We start from the raw sequence: 26,696 nt of genomic DNA, 5'->3' as shown, positions 1-26,696 counted from the left end.
ACCCCTAGTCATAATATCAAAACAGTAACGTCAGATAAAACCTAAACATCTCATTGTCCAAGCGTGGATGTTTGTTCCAGGTGTAAAAATATTAGTTTCGGAGCCTTATCAAAGACATCGAGGTTGACCAATGTTTCTCATGGTATTGATGCGAAGCTATGTTTTGCCGCACGAGAGTTGAAAAAGAGGATTTAACTCATATTTACCTTTTGATTTACTACCCTTTACAAAAGTGATGGAACCCAGCATTTTTGCTCTCAGGCGAACGTAAGATAAGTGCCATAAGGCAGCACCACCTCCGTTTGAACCCCTTAAATCTAAAGATGTGACAGGCAATTTTCTTTCTCAGCTGTCACACATTTCTATGCATAAAATTAGTTAAGAGGATTTAGTTTTTCGATCATATTCTCTAACCAATCAGCGAAAGGAGATTTTTTCATGTCAAGAAAACACTCCTGAAAGTCAGAGGGAACTGTTTTGAGTAAGTGTGGAAGATTTCAGGCGCGGCGAGAATAATGATGAAGGAAAGGATGGGGCGAAATATTAGCTATAGACTTAATACAATTGAAAGTACAACTGTTATTTCTTTCCTTTGAGACTTGTAGTGCAGAATGAACCTCTTTCGCCAAAATGCAAACGCCGTATAGGGTTAAGGGGTGGGGAAGTAAAGGAATATTGACCGCGATGATATACCTAACATTTGCCCCACAAGACAGTGGTAGACCTTAAATTTGTAAGGAGTCACCCGAAAATTTCCTCGGCCTGATTGTGACGCCGTGAAGGCACAACAGAATGATCTTTCGTAGCAGTCACCTGCATTTTAGTAAATGACACTGGATTCTGTAGAGATTATCAACCTGCTTATAAGTTGTCCTGTAGGGATGATGAGCACAAAAACGTCGGTGATTTCTCTTTCGCGCGGGATGCTTATGCAAATCAAGTCACAACCTCGGTCCTGTTTCTCAGGGACGAGAGGTCCTGTGAACGAAGCAAAGCGGAGTTCAAAATGGCTATTTGATTGCTAAACCTGATATGAACTGTCTCACACGACTCTTTAAGTAAGTAACATATTTAGAAGTGGGAACCCAAAAGCAATTTTTAGAAAATTCACTTGGGGCATTAGACTCAAAAATAATCGAGCAAGCAGACGTCATCTTCGTGAATCACATCATGTAAAATAGAGTAAATACTCAAGGCCTATGTGGAGGAAACACTTTATAAAACTCACTGCCTCGCATGTATGTATTATAATAAAGCAATTATTGATTGATAACCCTGCAGCGAAGGATGATGCATGTGTTCAGTCCCTTGGAAGCGTCTCCTGTTGCTCCCTAAAAGTTTCCTGGCACCCGCTTCCGTGTTCAATTTCTAAATTTAAAAATCTCTAGTTTTTCAGTACTGTATCGATCAGTGTGATGTTGATGCAGACAGTCACAGCCAATGATGCTCATCTTCCATAAGCATTTTCTCCGATTGCTGGGTACGGGGACCGTACGTGTCCGTTGTACTCACTATGCCTCTTAAGAAGAGTCGCCCACGATCTCCCAAGAACCGTTCCACATGATAGACATGATAGCGTAACTTGTTTTCGTCACGCAATCTTCATAAATTACATGTATTTGACAAGTGCCAGATAAGTGCTTGAAATTAACACAATCTTTTCTGTTGACAGGAGAATGACTTTGACACAAGAGATTGGACTGAGAGATGTTTTGATACCATTGGAATGCGTAATCCATTTGAACTCAGAGCTGAAGATCTCCCAGAGCAGCCAAACTACTTCACTTGTGCCTTCAGAAAAGACAAACTTGACAAGTACGTTTTCTTTGTTAACCACCAGGATTATAGTTAACAAATGGTTATGGTTAACCGTGATGATTTCTTCAAAAGTGCTCAGCGAAGCAGAATTGTAAGTGATTCCTGTAACACAGGATGTTTACTTTGAACTCAACTTTATCATTACAACATTACAAGTCTGATAGTTTTACAGTCATGTATTTCTTGTAGTACCTGCTATGGTAGGTCTTCTACTCACTGAACAATGACCAAATGTTATATTCATCCTTTGCCGGATTTATAAAATAGTATTCTCAGGTAACACATCTCAGACAGAGATGGCAAAACAAATAGAAGTACAGTAAATATTGATGTTCAATTGCAAGCACGTTCACAGAATTTTGACAAGAACACAGTATGGTGAGAAGAGGAATCAGATTGGTAAAAATGAAGCAATCTTAATCAAAACTATACTTTATGTTAATGACTAGCATTAAAAATTTGGGGCCCTTTTCATTAGGAAGAGAAATATATTTTTGTCAGTCATTGAACGATAGGAATATGATTGCCACCTACAGGGAATTTAAAGGTACATGTCAGTTTTCTCTGATAACAGCAAGACTCTTTGAAGTATTCTCTTTTGTATTACTTTTAATTATTGATGTCAGCTTATTAAACTGATTTTACAGTATATCATGTATCACATTGTGTATGGTGTGATCAGAAACTTATACCTAACATAATGTAGGTGCATATCCTTGTCATTTATGCATCTTTGTAATCCCTTACCAAAGCAAAAGTATGGGAATGGTATGGGACTGCTTGGGCCATATCTGACCCATAGATGGGAATGGTATGGGAAGGTAACCTGGGTATATGGAATTAGTATGGGGCCAAATTTTACCAAATTTTTAACTATGGGACATGCATGGGAAGAAAATAGAAGGCTTCTTATTTTATGGGAAACCTATGGGAATAAGGTTCCCATACACATCCCATACCAATAAGAATTCCCACAACTGTCCTTACCTATGGCATTGATATGGGACATTCATTATGAATAGTATACCATAGATTACCCATACCAGCTGACAGGTGTTCATCATGCCCCATAGATTTCCCATTGTGAAAAATGTATGGGATCTCTATGGGGCATTCACTCTCCATATTTCAACCATTTCAGCTCATGTTTCCCAAAGATCTCCCATGACAGTAGTTCTATGGGAAATCTATGGGACATATCTATGCTCATAATGGCAATGGGAAAACACATGTCCACACATTGAGTAATTGACAATTTTATTAATTGGACTGAGACACTAATGTCCTCTATTGTAAACAGAGAGCAAAAACCATTAATTATTCTGACAGGCTACATTTTTTAAAACTGAAATGACCATAAAAGTCTAAGAATATTTTACATGAGTCAAGAGATAACTTTGCAACACTCTGACATGCTTCCCTAATAAAAAATAGATGAAAATTTCATTCAAGTTTCTGTTCACCTATGCGTTGTCATTGTGTTACATGTCATAATTCAAGTGTTAACTTGAGTTTTATGAAACTTACAACAATATCAACATGCATATACTGCATCATACTTTGTTGAATAATAGATCCTTCTCATTGTCACCATGAACTGAAGGCCTTTTTTCAAAAAAGTTTTTCATGTTTGAAAAATTAAGTTTGGTAGCAAAGATTCAAGGCTTTATATTAAATGAAATCTTTGCAGACTGTAAGTAGGAAAATAACAAGCTACATGTTCCTTATTACATGAAATCTTTGCAATGCCTAAACTTTGCGAATTTGGCAATTAATTCTAAAATATTTAAAAGTTGAAGTGGCATTAAAAACAAGTTTTGTGTACATAACATGATGTGAAAATTATGTGATGCATTAGGTAAAAATCAAGAAAGAATAAGTTAAATTACAGTTTGCAAGTCCAAAAGAAAATGAAAAGTGAAGCTAACTTTGAAGATGTGAGTGTCAACGGACCTGAAGCTTGATAACATAATAGTTTTTGGGTTTACGGTCAACTCGCCGACGGACCAACTCGCCGACACCAACTCGCCAACGTATAAAATCGAGTAGAGACGTCGGCGAGTTGGTCGTCAATCCAATACAACTTATTAGAAGCTAAACATACAGAAAATTAAACGATATTTAGTAAAAAAACATTGGACATTGGTGAACATCAAACAGAAGCTTAAACATCGGTGAACATTGGTGAACATCACCAATGACTATAACAGCTTAAGACGCGAACGAGTTATTGTGCGACAACAACACCGTAAAGACTCATCATGTCAATCGCTCAGATTTTTTAACGAAAACGTAGCTTTCTAGACGAGATCTTTAGTAAAAAGCATTTCTTTTTATTTGCAACAAAGTTTATAAGGATCTTAAGGCGAATAAAGCGAAGTAAACCTCACCAACGACTCTAACAGCTTAAGACGCGAACGAGTTATTGTGTGACAACAACACCGTAAAGACTCATCATGTCAATCGGTCAGATTTTTAAAGGAAACTTGGCTTTCTAGACAAGATCTTTAGTAAAAAGCAATTCTTTTTATTTGCAACCAAGTTTATAAGGATCTTAAGGCGAATAAAGTAAAGTAAACCTCACCAACGACTCTAACAGCTTCAGACGCGAACGAGTTATTGTGTGACAACAACACCGTAAAGACTCATCATGTCAATCGCTCGGTTTTTTTTAACGAAAACTTGGCTTTCTAGACAAGATCTTTAGTAAAAAGCATTTCTTTTTATTTGCAACAAAGTTTATAAGGATCTTAAGGCGAATAAAGCGAAGTAAACCTCACCAATGACTCTAACAGCTTCAGACGCGGTGATGTTCACCGATGTTTAAGCTTCTGTTTGATGTTCACCAATGTCATTGACATGATGAGTCTTTACGGTGTTGTTGTCACACAATAACTCGTTCGCGTCTGAAGCTGTTAGAGTCGTTGGTGATGTTTACCTCGCTTTATTCGCCTTAAGATCCTTATAAACTTGGTTGCAAATAAAAAGAATTGCTTTTTACTAAAGATCTTGTCTAGAAAGCCAAGTTTCCTTTAAAAATCTGACCGATTGACATGATGAGTCTTTACGGTGTTGTTGTCACACAATAACTCGTTCGCGTCTGAAGCTGTTAGAGTCGTTGGTGAGGTTTACTTCGCTTTATTCGCCTTAAGATCCTTATAAACTTGGTTGCAAATAAAAAGAATTGCTTTTTACTAAAGATCTTGTCTAGAAAGCCAAGTTTTCGTTAAAAAAACTGAGCGATTGACATGCCGAGTCTTAACGGTGTTGTTGTCACACAATAACTCGTTCGCGTCTGAAGCTGTTAGAGTCGTTGGTGATGTTTACTTCGCTTTATTCGCCTTAAGATCCTTATAAACTTGGTTGCAAATAAAAAGAATTGCTTTTTACTAAAGATCTTGTCTAGAAAGCCAAGTTTTCGTTAAAAAAACTGAGCGATTGACATGCTGAGTCTTAACGGTGTTGTTGTCACACAATAACTCGTTCGCGTCTGAAGCTGTTAGAGTCGTTGGTGAGGTTTACTTCGCTTTATTCGCCTTAAGATCCTTATAAACTTGGTTGCAAATAAAAAGAATTGCTTTTTACTAAAGATCTTGTCTAGAAAGCCAAGTTTCCTTTAAAAATCTGACCGATTGACATGATGAGTCTTTACGGTGTTGTTGTCACACAATAACTCGTTCGCGTCTTAAGCTGTTAGAGTCGTTGGTGAGGTTTACTTCGCTTTATTCGCCTTAAGATCCTTATAAACTTTGTTGCAAATAAAAAGAAATGCTTTTTACTAAAGATCTCGTCCAGAAAGCTACGTTTTCGTTAAAAAATCTGAGCGATTGACATGATGAGTCTTTATGGTGTTGTTGTCGCACAATAACTCGTTCGCGTCTTAAGCTGTTATAGTCATTGGTGATGTTCACCAATGTTCACCGATGTTTAAGCTTCTGTTTGATGTTCACCAATGTTCGCCAGTGTTTTTTTACTAAATATCGTTTACTTCTCTGTAGGTTTAACTTCTAATAAGTTGTATTGGATTGACGACCAACTCGCCGACGTCTCTACTCGATTTTATACGTCGGCGAGTTGGTGTCGGCGAGTTGGTCCGTCGGCGAGTTGACTGGTTACCAGTTTTTGAAACTTATTTGTACAACAATCCTTATATTAAGGTCAAAGAATTTTTACAGTAAATTGCCAAAAAGGTAAATCACCTCACTGATAAACACAGAATAAAAGTGACTCAAAATACAAAACCTTTTGCAAAATTGTGAAATGCATAAACCTCAAAATCACAAAATTAATGTGGTGCGAAAATTTAATGTAATAAGGCTTCAGCCCTCTTAACTCGGTGAAATCGGTACTTTAGTCCATCAACACATTCTGAATCTGAAGAAAAAGAGACCCTTGTATAAAACATAGCTGAACGTTCTTGATGTAGAGGGCATACTAGCATTTTACATTTCCCTGTAATCTATGCTTAAATTGTATTCAGTAACAGCTCATATGCAAAAGAGGCATGCATTAATTTTTGCAGTTCCAGGTTCAAATCCCTGTATCAGAATGCACATGATTTGTGTGAAATCCCCACCTCCCCGGACCCAAAAAACTGTCCATTGATGTCGATTGACTTGCAAATGACGTAGGTGTCCAATTACAGGTATCCGATTTGAAGTATGCAGACATTGGATACCAGTACATGTACAGTACCAACCTGATCATGCACCAATTACATGACAAATAGGCCTCTCCAGAACCAGAATTTTGTTATAGATAATGAAAATAATAACGATATTATGTTATAAATTATGACGACTGTTGGACTGTGGTAGTAGCATTTGAAAATACTTGAAAAGTGGCTGGGTATTCTGAAGTTTAGCCAATAATAATAAACACAATTACAAACTTAGTCTTGCACTTACCAGAGAAAAACTTAAGCAGCTGATTTTCAATAGGCACTTCAATGAAGAATCCACCGTTGTTTTGGATGCTTTTGCCACAAATGGTACAGTTTCCTTTGACATCTTTGCCATAATATGCCTTGCAGAAACCACAGAAGTAATGCTTGACAACATTTCCCTTCGCTCTGCTCAGAAATTGGAACAGGTTGTTTACTGTTGTCTTGCAGTTGTTAGGCCGGGGACAGTGAGCCTCTATTACTGCAAGGAAATCATTGAATGCTTCACGTGTAAGCTTGTGCTTAAACACGAAAGATAGCAACAACACAACACTTGAGTTACTTGTGATTAGAGCTCCCGAATATAGCATGTCATCTGATTCTGCTCCACAATGTTCTGGAATGCATTCAGTGTCTATTTCATCAGGGTTCTCACAGTCACTGAAAATGTCCGAGCAAGCATCCTCGTCTTTGACAAATTGTTCAAAAGTGTTAGTATCCGCGGAATCAAACAGTTCAAATTCGTCTCCGCTTATCCTCGAATTATTTTCTTCTTCCAATCCAAATGTGCTTGAATCTTCCATGTCTTGCACTTGAAAATAGCTGCAGTCTTCACCTAAAATCATGCTGTTTGTTTCTGCTTCGAATATTTCAGCAGGATCGCCAGTACAAAGAGGCTGTGCATGTCGCGTGTCGGGAATCATTTCTTCAACATCGCATTTGTTTAAATCATTTCGTGTACCAGTTGATGATTGTTTCGCTTTATAGAGGTTGCCTTTTCGTCTTCTTGCCGCTGGAAATTTGTATGGATTAGAATGACGCATGTATTCTCGGTAGCGACCTCTTTGTTTTCGTGCAACCTTCTCGCCATCGTCGGCCATGTTTGTTGACTTAAAGTCTAGTTCCCGGTCCCTCACACGTTAACCCCACACGTGTTGTTATTCAAGTGCGCGTGCGTAGTGGACTTTCGGACTCAACACAAGAACACGTGGTGTTAAATTGACCAATAACGAGAGCTCTTCAGACCCACGCCGAAATGCGCGTCCTTTTCAAATTTTTCACACATTTCGGCAAGCCTTTCTTCAGAGAGTTTGTTACTTATACAGAGCGAGTTTTAAGGTTTGTTTGCCTATTTCCACTGCAAGAAAAGATGGAAAGAAATTCAAGGAAAAGAAGTGCTCCAGCGCGTCTAAGAGAAGGTAAGCAACTCGATTGAATCGTGTTTATGAAAGCACAAAGTGATCGACAAGCATGCATGTTGTCAGATCAGTGAAAAGAACTCTTTACTGATCAGTCTATCCAAGAGCAAGTTTCAATGATTGTAATCCGAAAAGTATGCCTGTTTACTACGTTAAGGCCGTAAGTACATGCACCTTAGTTGTTTATAATTTTTGCCAAACTATCAAGTTTATTCAAAAGGATTCACTTGTACTCTTGCATGCTTATAGACCTTGCATATGGGGATCCAGTGTCTTCTGGTACCCTCACCAACGGGCCTACTGTTCTGCGTTCAAGTCCTGGTCCGGATATGTCAACGCTGTTGTTGACATATTCTTCACTAAAGAAACAATTGCAATTTTAAGTGCAAGGGGAAGTGACAGAAAAGGCAAAAGCGGTGATGCAAACATTCCGTTGACCCCCCTCATCATTGATGCCCTTGTTGGTAAGTAGTGCAACACTGAATTATTTTATTCAGAAATAAGTACATAACTTGCAGTCATGGGGATCTCTAACTCACTAATTAGAACTTGAATTGACTGGGTTTTTAAGGCATTGTTGTCCTTAAAAAATAAGCAATTTAATACAAACTTGCATGCAATAATTATGATATAGAATTGAAGCAGAAAGAATTTTATTTGGACACAAAGTACTGGAATCCCAGTAGTTTCCATTGCAGCCCATTACAATTAACCTGGATTGAAACTTCCACAAAAAATGTATAAAACTGATCTAAAGGTTTTAATCTTACTCCCTTAGCCACAGCAGAGATAATTAAGACACCAGTAAATGAAAAAAAAAATAATGTCACTGAGCTTTCAATTAAGTTATTAATTTTATAAATCAAGCAAACAAAACAGAACCCATTACAATTGATTACCTCCAATCAAGCAATTTTTGTTTCTTGGTAAGGCAACATTCCACGTATAAGTTGGGGTACTGTTTTACATGTAAATATGACTTAATATTAACTTAAACTTTTTTTTTTCAGGTAAAGTCTGTTCAAAGTTTTCAAAGGACTCTCCTCAACCGAGCCAAATCATACAGAAGATAAACATGAAATGTGTGGAAGCTAGAAGAGTACGAGAGCAACGAGCAGAATGAACACTTTTTATAATTACTGTAAAACTGTTTAACTTCAAGAGTTTACCAATTTCATTATGTTGACCAAAAAGAAAATTTCTGTTTGATAATGTTGACCAAAATACAGAATAACAGTTTCATAGTCTTGGCCAAAAATAACAGTAACCGTATTATAGTGTCGATCAAAAAGATGAGTAACAATTTGACAGAGTTGGCAAGTTAAGTCGTATTGCTTGATAAAAAAAAGTAGTGTTGTTAATGATAGTGTTGAGCGAGAGGAAAACTACCGGTTTCATAGTGTTGACCTAGAAGAAATATAAGATTTTTGGTTTTTTGTTATTTTTATTCAATTTTTTTTGCAAGAAATTTTAGATGCAATTAAAGATATGGTTTCAATGGACGAATATGATGTCACCATTACTTGCCTTTAACCTCACAGTCCCTTTAGTAATTTCTGAATCATATGGTAAAGATATGGGGCTGAAGTCAAAGGACCCCATAGTGTTCCCATATGAAATGTCAGCTTTGCTGAATGCTATGGGAATGATATGGAACTTTAAAATCCCATAGCAATCCCATAGAGAATGGTCCAGGGTCATTATGGGAATGGTATGGGATTGTTGCATACCATTCCCCTAATGGATACTATGGGGAATATATGGAACTTTACGAAATACGTAGCAATCCCATAGAGAATGTTCAGCCATCATATGGCATCACTATGGGACTGACCCATACCATTCCCATACCAGATCCTATGGGGAATGTATGGAACTTTACAAAATACGTAGAAATCCCATAGTGAAAGACAATAGAATGCACTTGGCAGGCACTAGTCACTATTTATGGGTTTGATATGGGAGCTAACATCCCATATAAAAACCATGCAATGCCCATAGATTAGCCATATGTTGTCCCATACCATTTCCATATTTGGACCATATATGGTCCATATCAACAGCTTTGGTAAGGGATATGATGTTAGGCATTGGATGCTTAATTGGCAATGGATCTTACGCTGCAGCTTATCCCTTACACGAGGTAAAAAATTAATTGCAAGTTTTGTTTTGTTTTGTTTTTTTGTCTTCAGTATAACAACTCCTTACTGTGAAACTTAAAAAGTGTTCCAGAAATTTACTATGGTATAATGTGATGGATCACTGCAATTTACAATGATTTCTCTAGGTTTAAAAAATGAGCAGTTCCTGAATGATAGTCCTTTAGAAGAGAATATCATAGGCTTCGAAACTTCTCAGAATTTAGAGTGACTGAAAACAGAGACTTGAAGGGTAGTGGTGAACAAATTTAAGGGCCCTCATATTTGCACATGATTATTAAGTTGAAGGCCCAAGAAGTCTGACATACAGTTATATCATACAAAACTTAAAATTAAAAACCTTGTCTCCTGTCAGGAATTAAAGGGACATGAAAAAGCCAAACAAAGCTATATAGGTCATGGTTCATTTTTTGTAAGTGCACTCCATCTGGTTGAATGATCCCATGCAAGGGACTGGCCAGAGGAAAAGGCAACATACTGCATCAGTTTTCTCAGAGTTATTTGGAGTCTAATAATGATATTTTCCTTGAATCAACAATTATGTCAGGTTGCTTGAACAGGATTCAACCAAATGTTGGCAAAGTTAGCCAACTGTGTTTTCTTGTCATTTATTTCAGAAAGTACAGTAAGGCATTCTCGTGAGATCAAAATTTTAGAATGAGAATTTAATACAAAGAAGGAATAACATCAAACAACTACATGTCCATATGTTTAGTCAAATGAGAGTTGGACAATGGATGTCTTGATCCAGGGAACATTAAGCTTGTTGTACATGGGGAGCTATTCAGACTGATACATGTACATTGTACATGTATATAATAGTAATAGGACTAAGAGGAGTCCAATTCAGGCTGTAATTATTCAAGTGATAAACAAAATTCAGGCTGTAATTATCCAAGTGATTAACAAAATCGGATGATTGCACTGTGAAGGCATCCGTGGTACCTTTTCATCTAAAAAAAAAAAACAACAGTTAAAGGGGCAAAATGTGAGACAATAGCATGCACATGCGACACCTTCTTTCCACTTACACAGGCATGGTATGTTAATTACCCTATTACACTGTCCAATTACAAGCATGTTGTGTACACTGTCCTATTAGTGCTCAAACTGTGCTGGAGAACTCAAGAATTTTGTTATAGTTTTGATCAATGAAACCAGGGATTTTGAATAGCAACAAAGCATAATTGTACTTCAGGCCAATTTTCAGGGTATGCTTTTTGTTCATGACCATCAAAATAATTCAATCAGACTTGAACACAACATGTACGAAAATCATGTCGTCTTAATCATATCTGGGACAACTGTGTGGTTGTCAGTTGCTCATAACACACACAAAAGTAATTTTTTAGCATTTTGAAACAGTCATGTTCTTTTACCTTTAGGTGTTGATGTTACAAATTAAAGAGTTGCATTTGATTTTTTTTTATACTGGAGAGAGGTAAAAGAGATGGATTTGGCATATGATGAGCACACTGTAATTTATAATTACTTTATCAGGGAATTTGACATGTAGAGATCTATACATTGCAAAAATTACCACAATAATGCATGGATACAGTACCATCATTTTTGTATTTTACAAAGGTTGATGTAGGGCACTTATGAAAAAGATCAATCCAATTATCCTCCAAGACCTGAAAATGCCAGACAGGTAATTTTTTTATTATTATTTTTAAATTGATAGACCTCGTAAGGTTAATTAGTTTTGTGTATATATGTTGTTTCCTGTTAAGTTTACAGTGTACATTGTGTATGTACAACTCAGACCTAATAAACTCCTAAACAAATCTATGGTATGGTACCCATGGTCGTTTTGTACTCAATCATTTTATACTCAAGCTGGGTACAAAATGACTCAACTAACTGGGTATGACATGACTGTAGGTGTGAAACGATCGGTAACCCAATCTATGCCATCCTATTACCATCTCTTCAACTTACACTTCATCAGTTTTGTAAACTTCTTTCAAAGCTGATTTGTCATTCAAGCTACAGTACATGTAACCTTTTTTTTTCAAAGATGTAAACATCAATTCTCCATCCAGTCTACCATACAGCTTTTACAGTTTATATAATCAAACAATACTTTGTCCCCTGAAGTTTTTTCTTTCTTCTTATCACATTCCTGCTTTTAGATGTTTTAAGGTAAATTCCTATTTTGTAGGAACTTGTAAGAGGAAAATTAGAGTCGAACAAGTCAAATCACCAAAGAAAACTTTGTTTGTTTGTTTGTTTTTTCATTGAATTTTCTCCTTCTCAAATATTTTTACTTCTACCCCTACTCTTGATATTCTTCTCAAGCTTGTGTTCAGATATATCAGACTTGAAACTTTTGATAGCTTTTCTCAATATTTTCTTTTAAGTGCAGTTATAAATTTTTCTATTGCATTGTTTTTTCCAGTTTTCCAGTTGGTAATCAATGATAGTTTTATTTGTGGGTTGTTGCTATTTCAGCTGTTGTTTGACACCTGGGTTAAAGCGCATCGCTGGTACAAAATGCAACCATTCGATCATATCAGGTAAAATCACTTACACAAGACTGTTTAACTCAAGGTGTGTGTGTGTGATTTTTTGTTGTTAATAATTGTTTTGGTCGATTATTCATTAATTTTGTTGCAGAGATTACTTTGGAGAGAAAATTGGAATCTACTTTGCTTGGTTAGGTAAATATAATTAATGACTTCAAATTTCATGTGCACTCATATGATTGAAGTAAGTTATTGTTTCAGCTGTTTAATCATGGCTGCATATAATTTTTATTTTTGGAAGAACACATATTAAAGGCTATGACTGTATTCTAGTCAGCCAGTGAGACTCAAGGACATTGCACAATGCATGAAGTTTGGATGTCAATGAGGAAAACAGTGTCATGAAACAAATGTTACTCTCTTGACTGTTTGACAGGTTTCTACACATGGATGTTGCTCCCAGCAGCCATCATGGGCCTTGTTTGTGTGATTTATGGACTTGTCAGACTGGAGTCTTACATTCCTGTGTAAGTGATGAGTTTGGCAAGGCCTATATGTGCATTCTATCATATGTAAAGGCCTTATATTCGTATCAGCCGTGAAATGGGCTCATTGAGGACTGGGAATCTTAAAGTATTATTTAAAGTTGTCGTGAAATGGAACAAAAGAAAAATATACTAGGTGATACATTCACATGTGCTATTTTACATAACTTTCACTATAATGTGCATCCAGTGTTTACTATTACTGCCAGTGGTAAGCGTTAACAGTATTGCAATCACTGGTTTTATACTGAAAAAACGCAAGTCAGAGAAATAACTTTTTTTTTTTTTATTTTTGTGTAAACGTGGCTTTCAGACACGTAAAACCAACTGTATGTATGTATCTTTTGCTTTAGGAAAGACATCTGTAATACGTCTAAGAACTTTCCCATGTACCCTCGCTGTGACAAACGCTGTCCATACTGGTCTTTATCGGACACATGCATCTATTCAAAGGTGACTTAAAGAACATTTTCACCTCTTACTTCAAGTTCCTTCTTTTCTTCTTCCTCGACTTCTTTGCTAAAGTTTTTTAAAGGTCGCTATTTGGCGACTTAACCAAATTTGTCATTCTCTTCACAGTCAACCATACAATTCTTATATTGTTTGTTCAGAGAATTTAGTATTGGAACAACTAGTTATCCCCAAATTGATATTTTTCTTTATTATTATCACTTATCTGGTTGATATTATATTGATATTGTAAGGAAAAATTCTGTCTTGGTCACTCATGGGAGTTAAAGCGTTAAAATCACGAAATGTTCGCCAGAAATGGAGAAAGAAAGGAAGAAAGCAGAGAAAGAAATTTTGTGCAACATTGAATTTAAGCACCACAGTTTCTTCCTGCTGACCATGATGACCAAATGACCGCAGTGTGAGGCCCTCTGTCCCATTAATAATTGATGTTGCCCCTTGTTAAAGGGGCTACACGTAGCATAAACATGAATTTGGAGACAATTCGTAATGATTAACACATTATTTTGCTGGGAAATATTCATCTTTGTAGTTCGTTTTTCAGAAGTTATCTATCCAGTTTTATCGTCTACATGTACTAATGCCCTCTTTGATTCTCTTCAGGTGGCTTACGTTTTTGACAATGAGTTTACTGTGGTTTTTGCCATTTTTATGTCGATTTGGGGTGAGACCTTTTTTTATTATTAAGAATAATTGCTTGTGTAGTAAACTGTCAGACCCCGAGGCTCTATTGTTGACAGCTGTACAATTCATAAATGGCTAGCACGTGGAACCTTAAGTCTAAATGTTTAAGCCCTGGTGTGGTCATTATATTGAGTTGTTGGGCGAGATGATTCACTCTGAGAATGCTTCTCTCCACCCGGGAGTATATACTTATTGGCGACGCTGAATAGTCAAAGAAACTTGACAGAATGTTTGGGCAACTTGTATTGAACCATCCCGTTCAAGAGTTGAAAAAATAGCAAATGGATTGATTACCGAAGATTTCATAAATAGGATCATTTTGTCTGTGACTTTCACAGAAAGGAAACTTTGATTTTCTTTCAGGGTCGTAATGTTAATGCAATACTTTGCTGATGATCATGTGTGTATTTGTTACACAGCCACCATGTTTCTTGAGTTTTGGAAGAGGCGGCAGGCAGAGATTGCTTACGAATGGGATCTATTGGGATATGAGGACGAAGAGGTACGATATTAATTAATCAATCAATGTATTTATTTATGACTTTTGTTAATTATTTGTAAGAAGGCAAAGATTAGGTTGGCAAGGTAAGCTTATGCCGTTTAGGATTTATCCAGGAACAAAAAACCACACTACTTACTTCTCCGTGTCGATTTTTCTTTCGTTTTGTGAATGGTGCTTTAAATGTAAACGTTTTTGTTGATCTTGTTGCATGTTATAAGCAATTAATATTAATCTCACGAATCTCTGAACTGTGTTCGTTTGAACTCAAGGTACAGTTTATTACTTAAAAAGACTCGCAAAAACTTGACCGTCAGTCCTGTTCAGTGTGATTTTCATTTGACCATCTTTCCATAAATGTACAAGCTCCAATTCTGTTTTATGAACAACCTCGTCCCGAGTACGAGGCAGTAGCGATGGAGACGCGTTTGAACCCCATCATGAAAGTGGAAGAGCCTTTCATATCGCTTGGGAGGAAAGTGCCCAGATTTATTTGTAGTTTCAGTTTCATCATCTTCACGGTAAGAACTGGATAATGTTTAATAAGGCTAAATGTGATTTTGGCCAGGTTTAAACCGAGATAATGCAGCAGTTTCACCAGAGCCTCGCAACGGCATCGATGTGCATTACTACCTTACTACTTTGTTTCCTTCCTTCCTTCCTTCCTTCCTTCCCTCCCTCCCTCGCCCCCTCCCTCTTTTGAGTGAGTGTCCATTCCGCGCACCAGTTTGTTGGTGTTGCGATGACAGGTGCCTAGAGGTTGGTTGCAGCTAGATTGCTGGGAGATTGCTTCCCTCCTATGGTGTCAACTGTTCGCATCCACCCACCCACCCACCACCTTGATACTATTGGGCGTCGCTACTCGGACGAGGCGAAACGCTCATATTACTGCAACAATTTGACCTTTTCAAATCTAGATTTACCTGAATTCTGTAGCCCTGGCGTCTTTTACAAGCTAGTTATAACCGACAGAAAAACTGGCTTTTGGTCACCGGTATGGCTCGTAGTGTTTTATTAAAGAGTATACGAGGTGCAACAGCGAAGCTCTGAATTTTGATCTATAGTATTATGGTCTTTGTATCGCAGCTGGTGCTTGTCGTCATCGCCGTGTTTGCTGTTGTAGTATACCGTGTTGCAGTATACGCGGTGTTAGCCGCAAGCAGCGACTACAACATGGGAGCTGTAAACATGGCCACGTCCGGCACTGCAGCTCTCCTAAATCTCATTACCATCATGCTCCTCAGCAAGGTACCCGCATAAAGTTATCGTATTTTATGGAGACGGTACGCAACTAGTAAACATCTTGAGGTAAATTTTTGTTGTCTGCCCTATCATGTAGATGTTCGTTTGCGACTCTTACACAGCGATGGTTCCTACTTGAATGAGCAGTTTTATTAGTTAACCCTTTAACTCCCAGAAGTGATGAACATGTAACCTCTCAATCAGATCTTGGGAGTTAGAGGGTTAACAGTAGAAGTTCAGCGGATGGTTTTATACCTTGGAGTAACAACTGATCATTTAGTGTGATCCTCAGGTGACTTCTGTTTGTTAATTATGTTATTTTATCTCCAGGTTTACGAAAAACTGGCTGAGATTTTGACACGATGGGGTACGTGTGTAGAAAATGAATTGACCTTCATTCATGCTTTAAGCTATTGACCACTTTACTGATATTGAATCATCAGTGCATCCGATCTTTTAACTGACCTTAACCCTACTACTGTACTCGTGCACGTTGTGGTCATTACACATTACATAAGAATTTTTAAATTTAAAATTAGTAGCCGAATCCCTCCGTACCTCTAAACTGCGTTGGCATGCGGCGTCGAAAGCTAACAAAGTAGGAGGCAATGAGGATAGGGTTAAATTCATCATCTGTTTTTATTTCAGAGATGCCTCGCACCCAGACGGAGCTTGAAGACATCTTTTCATTTAAGATGTACCTTTTCCAGTTTGTGAACTTCTATTCGTCACTCTTTTATATTGCTTTTTTTAAACTCAGGTGAGTTTATGTCATGAGTAATCTAATGGCAACAATGGGAAAAAAGTTACTTAGAGTTCTCCTAAGAAAGAAAACTCAAAATCGTAGACATTTTCGATTGTCTGGGATGACTGACGACAAATCGGTTAAATCGAGAGCGCTTTTTTTTACTGACGCAACCCAGATTTTTGCGATGATCCGCGATTACCGAAGGTTAATGAAAACTCCTATTTTGAACTGTCGTTAGTTTTAATTTGCTACCATTCCTTGGCTCCTGTAGCCCCGAGTCCCAAATGAAGTGGTGTCTGTTCTATTTTTCGCCAATCATCAGACAATCGGAATGTCTACGATTTCGAGTTTCATTAATTAGAAAACTCTGGAATCATCGAGAAATTTTGAAATCACCGACTATCCGGGATTTTTCCCGTCAGCCTTAAGTGTCATTGTTTTTCTCACGATTTAGGCTCTTCGAATGAGATGCAGATCGTGATCTTCCCTCACCCATTTGCTGTTGCACGGTTCTGCTGTTGTCTTGTTTCTTTGTGATGCTGTGTTGTGATACTGACGATCAAAAACAACAACAGGAGAGCCGTGTTACAGCGAATCTTCGAAACGCGCTAAGCTGTTAAGAAACAGCCCACCACATTGGAGCATAATGTTTCAGAAGGTGACTCGTATACACTCGACCTCATCACGTAAAGAAAACTCGCACTAAGCCATTGAAACGTCGCGATTCACATCAAAAGTAAAAATATCTTCAGAAAAATAGTTTTACATAATTACCAGTAGGAACTTTTATCTCTTTACATAGAAGCGTTAAACACATTAAAAATTGTTTGGCATCACAGCGGTAGAATGAACGTATTGAATCATATTTTAAGAATATTTTCGACTGACAATTATAAGTTATCTGTTTAGGGTGAGACAGATTTTTTATGCATAATTTTAAAAATGCAGGGTTGTCAAAAAGATTTGAAGTAGAAGAAGAATGTAAGAAAGTAGGCGGCACTGGGGGCCAAAAGGCCCACGCTGGGCCGGGGGGTCTGAGGGCCGCTCAGGCCCCCCAGCGGGGTACAGGGGCGTTGCCCCGTTGGAGGTCCAGGGGGCGAAGCCTTCTGAAGCAAAACGAATGTAGGGTTTTTCCACCAGCTGAAATTGCCTCTCCTTGGAGCAATTTTTATATGTTTTCACTATTTTAACCGGCAAAAGTTAACATTCCTTTTACCACTAAGAAGAATTAATCATTTTTATCAGAGAGTTCAAAAAAACAATTTAGTAGTCACTTCTCACATGTGACACACAGCACATATTTTTTCGCGAAAGAAAAAAATTTGGAGTACTTCCTTCAAAGTGTACAGTAAGTGTAGAATTGAAAGAGAGTACTGGTTCCAAACAGGATTTCATCTTCTTTTAATTTTACCTGTGACTAAAAAATATCGTTGCTATCTTGCCATCAGTACAACTTGAAATCTTTATCGTCTTTGACCGTGAGAAATTATCTGACGTGATGTGCGGTTGCTTATCAAGACAACGGTGAATTGCAGAATTGTATTAAAGTGCAAATGACTTAGAGAGCGCTAGTTCAAGATCATTTCCCATTTGGTTGTTAAGTGAGGCACCATATAAGTACCAAGCATCAGCGAATTCAAGAAATTCGGAAAACAAACTAATCTAATTAGCACACAGAAAACAACAGGCAATCATTTTGCGTCTAGTCATGTCGGCGGGCATCGGATTACATCTAGTGAAAATCATTGAGAAGTGTTCCGAAATACATATATGTTATTTGCCGGCTGGGAGGTCCGTATGGTGAAAAACTGTGACCGAGGTCTTGAAAATACTGCCCGAGGCCGTAGGCCGAGGGCAGCATTTTCAAGACCGAGGTCACAGTTTTTCACCATACGGACCGACCCTTAGCCGGTAAATAACATATTTATTGTTTTTAAACTTTACACATCGAATACTTTTTCTTACCTCTTCTTGTCGAAAACCAAATATCCTGTTAAATTCTGCTGGCCTTCCAGGGCTGAAAACAAACATTTTTTGTCAGCGCAGTTCTTTCTTCCAGAGGGACGAAAATTGTTATCCCCGTAGGTCTGTTCAGTACCATTGGCCGTTTTTATACTAGAGGACGCATTATCCGTCCAGACGGATAATGCGTCTCTTGTGGTATGCGTCTAGTGTAAAGACGGGACGAATAACAAGACGAACTACGAAAGACGAACGAGATATTACGGCCTCGGGCAGTATTTTCAAGACCGAGGTCACAGTTTTTCACCATACGGACCGACCCTTAGCCGGTAAATAACATATTTATTGTTTTTAAACTTGACGAAATTCTTTCCGAAAGAACCCGAATGATTTATGCCCGTAAATACGGCAAGATCTTCCATAAACTGAACAATTTTTGAAATTTAAGAGAGATGCCTCAGCGAAACATTTTCATTTCCGTAACGATAAAGGTGATTTAAAAGGCTTCCAAACAAACTTTGAAACATTATTTTTACAAGTATCTGTCACAATCTGACACCTGTCAATTAGAGAGCGCGCAAGAAAAAAAAAAGCGTAGGAACATTTGAAAACCAACAGAACTAGTTTGGCAAGGACTGTCACGACAATGTTTTCTTCAAAATCAGTTAATGATCTAACGGAAAGTATTATTCACTCTCATCGACCACTCATTCATGTACGAAGATTTACCTCTGTTCATTAAGTAAACGGCGAGGAAAGTAATTGTGAGTAAATTCAATTTTTTTTTATTTTGAAGTTGTGAGAGTTTGCTCGTTTGTTTGCTGTAATGGCGTGTTTAACTCTGATCTTTCCTTCACAAAAACTAAATTCGAACGGCACACTCCAACGAGACACAAGGGAATGTAATGCGGCCTTTTCTCAAAAAATTCCTTCAATTTCTGTTGTGCAATTTAAGGTACAAATGTCCAAATTGAACGGAATTGGAAAGACTCACCAGGAGCGTATATTTGTTGTAGAATTTAAAACTTCGCTCGCTCTTTCACTATGAACAAATTGCTCGAGAAAATTCAGATATTAAATGAATGAAAGTTCCATCGTTCAGTTTAACTGTAACCAAATACCTCACGTTTCAACTTTCTGGGTACTTTTTGTGAACGATTAAAATTAATTGCAGACGGTTTTTAGGCCGCTTGTCAACCAACGTAATGACACTATTGTTTATACAAATTCATTCAAATTTTCTGTCAACCAAAGTGATTTGATAGAGAGAAAAGAGAGGATTCATAAGTTATTTATCGGCTTGAGGTAGTGACCGACGTGTTTGTTTTTTAAAAATACAGCCCAGCCAGAAAACGAGGTATATTTATGAAAAATGACAACGAAAGTTGGGATGTACTCGGCGACTCACGAAAGCGTTACCGTGGCCCGTGGGCAGAGATAGGAAAATACTGACCGGGTAAAGAACCAATCAGATTGCAAGATTCGTTACCGTGCCCTCTAACATTACAGTACTTCCGACAATATGAGGCACTTCATTCTTGGTTTCAGTAGATTCAAAACCTTTCTTTTTTCCTTCAGTTTTCTATTTTTTTTTTTTTAACCGACGAACTGTAGCCGGCGCAACTGAAAAATTAGCCGGCGATATCGCCGGTCGCCGGCGCTTTTTGACAACCCTTTTAATATCTCGTTCGTCTTTCGTAGTTCGTCTTGTTATTCGTCCCGTCTTTACACTAGACGCATACCACAAGAGACGCATTATCCGTCTGGACGGATAATGCGTCCTCTAGTATAAAAACGGCCAATGGTACTGAACAGACCTACGGGGATAACAATTTTCGTCCCTCTGGAAGAAAGAACTGCGCTGACAAAAAATGTTTGTTTTCAGCCCTGGAAGGCCAGCAGAATTTAACAGGATATTTGGTTTTCGACAAGAAGAGGTAAGAAAAAGTATTCGATGTGTAAAGTTTTTTTTGTGACAGTTATGGGTATTTAAAGCTGCATTGGGTTAATCAGACGGTACTGTCGTCAAAAATTTGCGAGAAAAGGAAGGAAAGATCGTCTTTAGACATTGTTTGTAATTGAAGTAAATATTGTTTTTCGCCTTTGGTCCCATTAGTTGGACCAGTTTAAAAAGGACGCGTTTGATTAGAATTTATATCGTAAGGGTTTATGTGATGTTCGTTAAATTTGACAATGCAAGGTTTGCCGACTTGAAAATAGTTGCTTTAACAATTTGAATCTTATTTTTGACTTTTTTTACCTCCTTTGGACAATATTAGTTCATTTCAGTCAGAAAATAGAAAGAAAAATAGGGCATAAAAGTAACTGAAAATATCTTTCAAACATAGAGCAGTTGTAAAGGAGAATTCTGAGTTCATTTTTATGTTGTTCTGGTAGTGTAATCCGGCAGGTTGTTTATTTGAGCTCTTGGTTCAGCTGGCAGTTATCATGGTTGAAAAGCAGATCTTCAATAATTTTATTGAAATTGAAACTGCCATAAACCTGCAAGACTCCTGGCCTTGAATAATAACACCACACACCAAATAAAAAGAAAAAGATTTATTGGAGCCGAACGTGCTTGATACTAAGAGTGTGGATTGAAAATTGTTTTGGCCAGAGAAAACTTCTGTAAAGAGGACTGCGAATAACGCGAAGAGGCTAGAAACAAACTAAACAGAACTGCGCTAAGCGCGAACCAAACTGAACTCACCAACTGTACTGACAAACTACGATATTCAAATACGCTAGAACATGCGGAAAATAAAACTATAGAAAGGCGCTAATGAAGATGAAACAGCACGGAAACGCTAACGAGAGCACGAAAACTGACAGAAAGAGATGAACACCTAAATTAACGCCAAAAAAGAAGACTAAACAAATGAACGAAAGGAAGTATAAACTAATTTGCGTACGCAAGGAAAAACAAATTAGGCAAGAACGAATAATCAAAAAAAATGTTACACTTGGATCTAACATACCGGCCCCATAAGTGAGGAGCACACGCGAGGCACTTAAATTAAACAATTAAAGATCTAAGTGTCTTCCTAAGTGTTCTTAATGTTCTCTTCTCCTGAATTCAGAAAATTGCACAGAAAATAACTCCAAAGGGAAAGTTCAAGCTTCTATCAGCAAGCAAAGCTTGTCAATTGGCCTCTCCAAAACTGCTCCTTTTACTTTCACTCTGGTATGGCGCACCAAACCTTTCTTGTCGGCGAAGACTTCTACCACTCTACCAAGGGGCCATGAATTGCGAGGGCAATTTTCGGCGCTCACTAGAACAATATCCCCAACGGCCAGGTTCTTGCGAATCGTCGTCCATTTCTGCCTACTTTGGAGCAGAGGCAAGTACTCCTTAGACCATCTCTTCCAGAAGATGTCTGCGAGATATTGCACTTGTCTCCATCTGCGCCGAGAGAAGGAGTCTTCCTTTTGGAATAACCCAGGGGGCATCTGAGGTTCCGAGCGTAAAAGAAGCAAATGGTTTGGTGTAAGGGGCTCCGGATCATTGGGGTCACCTGAAACTGTGGTGATTGGACGACCATTAATGATGCTTTCCACTTCGCATAGGAGGGTGACTAAACCTTCGTCGTCAACAGTTTGAGTTTGAAGCAAAGCTCGAAGGACCTTGCGCGCTGTTCGAACGCAGCGCTCCCAAACACCTCCATAATGGGAGCCATAGGGGGGGGGTTGAAGTTCCACTTGATACCCTTCTGAAGTAGAGCTTCGTGAATCTTGTTGTGATTCCACGCGTTGATGGATTCCCTGAGCTCCCTCTCTCCGCCGGTGAAATTGGTACCATTATCGGATCTGATCTCCTTTACCTGGCCCCTTCTTGCTATAAACCTTCTGAGCGCCATCAGGAAAGAATCAGTTTCCAAACTGTGCGCCACTTCAATGTGAACCGCGCGGATAGAAAGACACGTGAAAATGACCCCATATCTTTTCACAAGACTTCGCCCACGGCGTACCTGAAGAGGACCAAAACAATCAATGCCGACAGATGTAAAAGGTGGCTGACCTGGGGTAACACGATCCACGGGAAGGTCAGCCATTTTCTGCTCACAGAACGGGCCTTGACGCCGCCGGCAACTGAAACATTTCGAAAGAACTTTCCTGACAACAGAACTTGCGTTTACGATCCAAAACTTCTCGCGAGCAAGACTGATAACGTACTCTCTTCCAGAGTGACCGGAGATCTGGTGGTAATATTCTACTACAAGGTTGGTCACGTGATCCTTCTTGGGCAAAATAATCTGATGTTTGGCCTCAAATGCAGTGGACGCTAGACTTAACCTCCCACCGACACGTAAGACGCCGTTCACTAAGATTGGATCCAGACTTCGAAGGCTGCTGCTTTTCTTGACTTGCGTACCGTTTTCAGACTTGCTTAACAGCTCAAGCTCATCCGGAAAATTGAACTGCTGGACGTTCCTGAGGATTTCTAGCTCCTCAATTGCCAACTCCGTAACGGTAATTGGTGGTAAAGAAAGGATGGGAGTTGAAAGGATCGGCTCTCTCGATTTTCCGCGTTTACTTGACCTTTTCAAGTTTCCAAGGTATCGTAAAAACCATGCAACTGACTTCTTCAATCGGTGCCAGGAAGACGTGCGTTGAAAGTACTCAACCAAAGGATGCTCCGACTCGGAAACAGAAGCGTGACAAACCTTATAAACCATCTTCACTTCCGGGTCTCCGTCTTGAAGACATCCAAGGGATAAGGGGTTCCTAGGCCAATCTTCTTCTGACTTCCAAAGAAACTCCGGCCCCAGTAACCATCTTTGGCAGCTCAACAATGCTTTGGCAGTCAGCGCTCTTGAAGCGCAATCTCCAGGATTCGCTACACCTTCCACATAGCGCCACTGATCTGGACTTGAGCCCTCTCGTAGTACGGCAACCCGATTGGCAACAAACGTGTGGAAACGCGTACTTTCGTTCTTCACATAACGAAGCACTGACATGCTGTCTGACCAAAACACGGATTCACAATTAGGAGGCATCTCCAGCTCTTCCTTGAGCATCTTGTCTTGTCGCACAGAAACGGTTGCGGCCGAGAGCTCTAAACGAGAAACAGAGATAGTTTTCAAAGGAGCAACGCGTGATTTTCCAAACAGGAAGGAACAATGAACTCGGTCCTCATGGCTAAGCAGTCGAAGGTAAGTCACTGAGCCATAAGCTGCTTCTGAGGCATCAGAGAAGTGATGTAGCTGACTGGATTTAACGGGACCAAAATCCTGGCTTTAAACAGCGACTCACAGCAAACTCCGAGAGCTTTGGAACATCTGCTAGCCAATTTTCCCAACGTGCAGCGTACTCAGTCGGGATCTCGTCATCCCATCCTAGCTTAATGCGACAAAGATCTTGAAGGATTTCCTTCGCGGTCAGAACGAACGGTGCCAGGAATCCCAACGGATCGAAAATAGCACTCGCTAGAGACAAGATACCCCTACGCGTTGGTGGACGGGAGCTAATGTTGACTCTGAAGCGGAACGAGTCGGATTCTACACACCATTGAACTCCCAGGGCTCGCTGAACAGGCAACTCTTCCTTCCTTATGTCCATGTCCTTGATGTCCTTTGCTCGCTCCTTCTCAGGGATAGCTTGCAGAACATCACGACTATTGCTGACCCATTTGGTTAGCTTGAAACCACCACGTGATAGTAAACTGCATAAACTGCCAACATGCTCAATGGCTTTCTGCTCGCCAGGGAGGGACTTCAAGCAATCATCAACATAAAAGTTTCTTTTAACTGTGTTAATGACGTCAGGAGGGAAGCTGTGACGATTATCTTCTGCTGTCTTGCGGAGTGCGAGGTTTGCGCAAGCCGGTGATGAAATGGCTCCAAACAAGTGAACGACCATCTGAAATTCTTGTAATTCGCGCGCCATGTTGCCATCCTCCCACCAAAGAAAACGCAGAAAGGAACTGTCAGGATCGGGAACTCTCACTTGGTGGAACATGGACTCTATGTCCGCCATGACGGCCACTCTCTCTTCACGAAACCTCAACAGGACTCCTACAAGCGAACTAGTTAGGTCCGGGCCCTTGTACAGCATGTCATTGAGGGACTTTCCCATGAATTTGGCCGAACAGTCAAACACGACGCGGACCTTTCCTGGCTTGCGAGGGTGGTAAACACCATGGTGCGGTATGTACCAGGCGGTGCCCTTCGCGGGGCTATTCTGATTAGGGGACACTTTGCGTGCATATCCTTTGGAGAGAATGTCTTCCATAAAGGCCTTATAATCTTGATACAACTTCGGGTCTCTTTCCAGCCTTTTCTTCAACCAAATGGCGCGCTGCCAGGCCTGAGCCTTGTTGCTGGGTCCAGGCGTTTGGCGATCCTTAAAAGGTAAAGAGATTTGATAGTGCCCATTTCTCAACTCCACCGTCTGTTCGGCGATTTGCATAAATCTACGTTCGTCTTGAGACATCTCTGTCTTGCTATCAGCGGTGGGATCGGTAAAATCGCGATTGTAGAAGTCTTCTATCATCTGTTGGAGCCGGTGATCGACTTTAGCAACAAAAGTGGATGACCGTGAACTATGGTGACGACGGCCTAAGGGACCATTTACCGCCCAGCCGATTCGAGTTCTTGAAGCATAAGGACCACCGTCTTGACTGTGTTTGATATCAAGTGGATCGAGAGCCTTGGGAACGTCACTAGCAATCAAAAGGCCAACCTCAGCGTCGAGACGAGGCAGAAAAACTCCTTGCAAGTGGGGCCACTGATCAACGTCATCCTGAGTTGGAATGTCGCTGCTGGACACAGGAATCTCCGGCCTGGTATAAAGGGTCGGGAGGCTAATCCACTCGTTCTCGTCCAAATCGGATACAAGAAGGTCGCGAACCAGGAAGCTGTTGGTGATGCTATTTTTCTTCTCAAGAGTAGACAGGGATATCTTAACTTGCTGACCATTAATCCCGAGCTGCTTCATGAGCAATTCAGAACAGAAACTGGAGTTGCTACCGTTATCCAGGAAGGCGTAGTTGATGACGCTCTTATCACTATCTTTCGCTCTTACTCTAACTGGTATTACGGCCATGCCTGTCCTACGACCCTCTCCTGAAGTCTCACTGTTGGCACTGGTGCCCGTTTTTACCATGTGACTGCAAACTTGAGTGCTGATTACGTCTTCCGTACCCACTCCAACGTCGACAGCTGGTCTCTCACGAGGGCTTGTATGTAAAACAGTAGGATGCCGTCCTTTACAGTTCGCAATCTTGCAATTTTTCCTCTGCGGGCAAAACTTTGCGACATGTTCGGTGGATAAACATCCAAAGCACAGCTTTTTGGACAACAGGAATTGAATTCTCTCTTGGTAGGGTTTCCACCGCAATGATTGACAATCCTCAAGGGCGTGGTTTCTGCTACAATAGAGACACCGATTTTTCCCTTGTGAGGGACCCTGATCGATTCCAGTTGACTGAACCTTGCGAGTCTGAGGTCTCTGCTCTCCATCGGCGCGTTGACATGGCTCCTTTACACCCTGCGGAACAGTTTCACTGGTATGACCTTCACTATCGCCTACATGTGCTAAGAGACTGAGATTCTTGGGATTGGATGTCTTGCCACCATAGGACCGCTGACCAGGCGCCGATCTTACGGTATCGGATATCTTGCCAAAGACTGGGTTGGTTAGTATTCGTGCTTCGCGATCTACAAAGGCGACGAAGTCACTAAACTGTACTGGCCTTAACTGTCTGTCCATGATGTCATCAGCTAAGCGACGCCATCTTTCTCTCATGCTGTAAGGAATCTTGAGCACCAACTTTTGAATGTTTCCTGGCTGATCAAACTTAGAAATGTACTGGCTACCTGTCAATGCGTTCTTGCAACTTGCGAGAAAGACTGAGAAACGATTCAAAGCCACACCATCTTCTGCCTTTATGCTCGGCCAGTCGAGGGCCTTCATCTCGTAAGCGGATGCTATGCGATAATCGTCACCATACTTCCTTCTCAAAAGCCTACGAGCCTCATCGTAACCTTCTTCCGCTGGTAAATGATGACAGGATCT

General features: G+C 39.7%; 1 protein-coding gene, 1 long non-coding RNA gene and 1 pseudogene across 6 annotated transcripts in view; 2 read left to right on the top strand and 1 right to left on the bottom strand.

Annotated features, from left to right (window-relative positions):
- The first annotated feature begins 907 nt into the window (after positions 1-907).
- LOC149049772 (uncharacterized) lies at positions 908-11,586 on the top strand. Of its 4 annotated transcripts, none has more exons than XR_016183383.1 (3): positions 908-1,058; positions 1,673-1,909; positions 9,987-11,586. It is a non-coding gene; the product is annotated as an uncharacterized LOC149049772 (long non-coding RNA). The 4 variants fall into 4 exon arrangements; XR_016183381.1 differs by having other exon boundaries at positions 908-1,238; positions 9,987-10,912; XR_016183382.1 differs by lacking the exon at positions 9,987-11,586 and having other exon boundaries at positions 1,673-2,552.
- On the bottom strand, positions 5,982-7,708 carry LOC149049773 (uncharacterized). The gene is made up of 2 exons (XM_089195331.1): positions 6,726-7,708; positions 5,982-6,192 (listed from the first exon to the last, which is right to left on the bottom strand). Exons 1-2 carry the CDS (start codon positions 7,579-7,581, stop codon positions 6,122-6,124), a joined length of 927 nt encoding a protein of 308 aa, XP_089051457.1. The 5' UTR covers positions 7,582-7,708; the 3' UTR covers positions 5,982-6,121.
- Positions 11,587-13,473: 1,887 nt separating the features above from the next.
- LOC149049771 (anoctamin-4-like) overlaps positions 13,474-26,696 on the top strand; it is a 19,283-nt pseudogene continuing 6,060 nt past the window's right edge. The window contains exons 1-9 of the transcript XR_016183387.1: positions 13,474-13,527; positions 14,149-14,209; positions 14,649-14,731; positions 15,112-15,249; positions 15,815-15,976; positions 16,301-16,337; positions 16,619-16,730; positions 20,566-20,617; positions 21,078-21,160. The product of XR_016183387.1 is annotated as an anoctamin-4-like (transcript). The remainder of the gene's footprint in view (positions 13,528-14,148; positions 14,210-14,648; positions 14,732-15,111; positions 15,250-15,814; positions 15,977-16,300; positions 16,338-16,618; positions 16,731-20,565; positions 20,618-21,077; positions 21,161-26,696) is intronic.

Source organism: Pocillopora damicornis, chromosome 2 (genome assembly GCF_964200805.1).
Source record: "Pocillopora damicornis chromosome 2, jaPocDami1.2, whole genome shotgun sequence".
Lineage (NCBI taxonomy): Eukaryota > Metazoa > Cnidaria > Anthozoa > Scleractinia > Pocilloporidae > Pocillopora > Pocillopora damicornis.
The sequence above is the reverse complement of the archived record's forward strand: the minus strand, read 5'-3'. Positions and strand labels throughout refer to the sequence as shown.

Excerpts from the sequence above, each read along its gene's own strand:
- LOC149049773 (XM_089195331.1), bottom strand. The coding sequence starts at position 7,581 with ATGGCCGACGATGGCGAGAAGGTTGCACGAAAACAAAGAGGTCGCTAC. Across the intron at positions 6,193-6,725 it reads GCTGCTTAAGTTTTTCTCTG|ATTCAGAATGTGTTGATGGA; the intron begins GTAAGTGCAAGA and ends CTTTTTCTTCAG.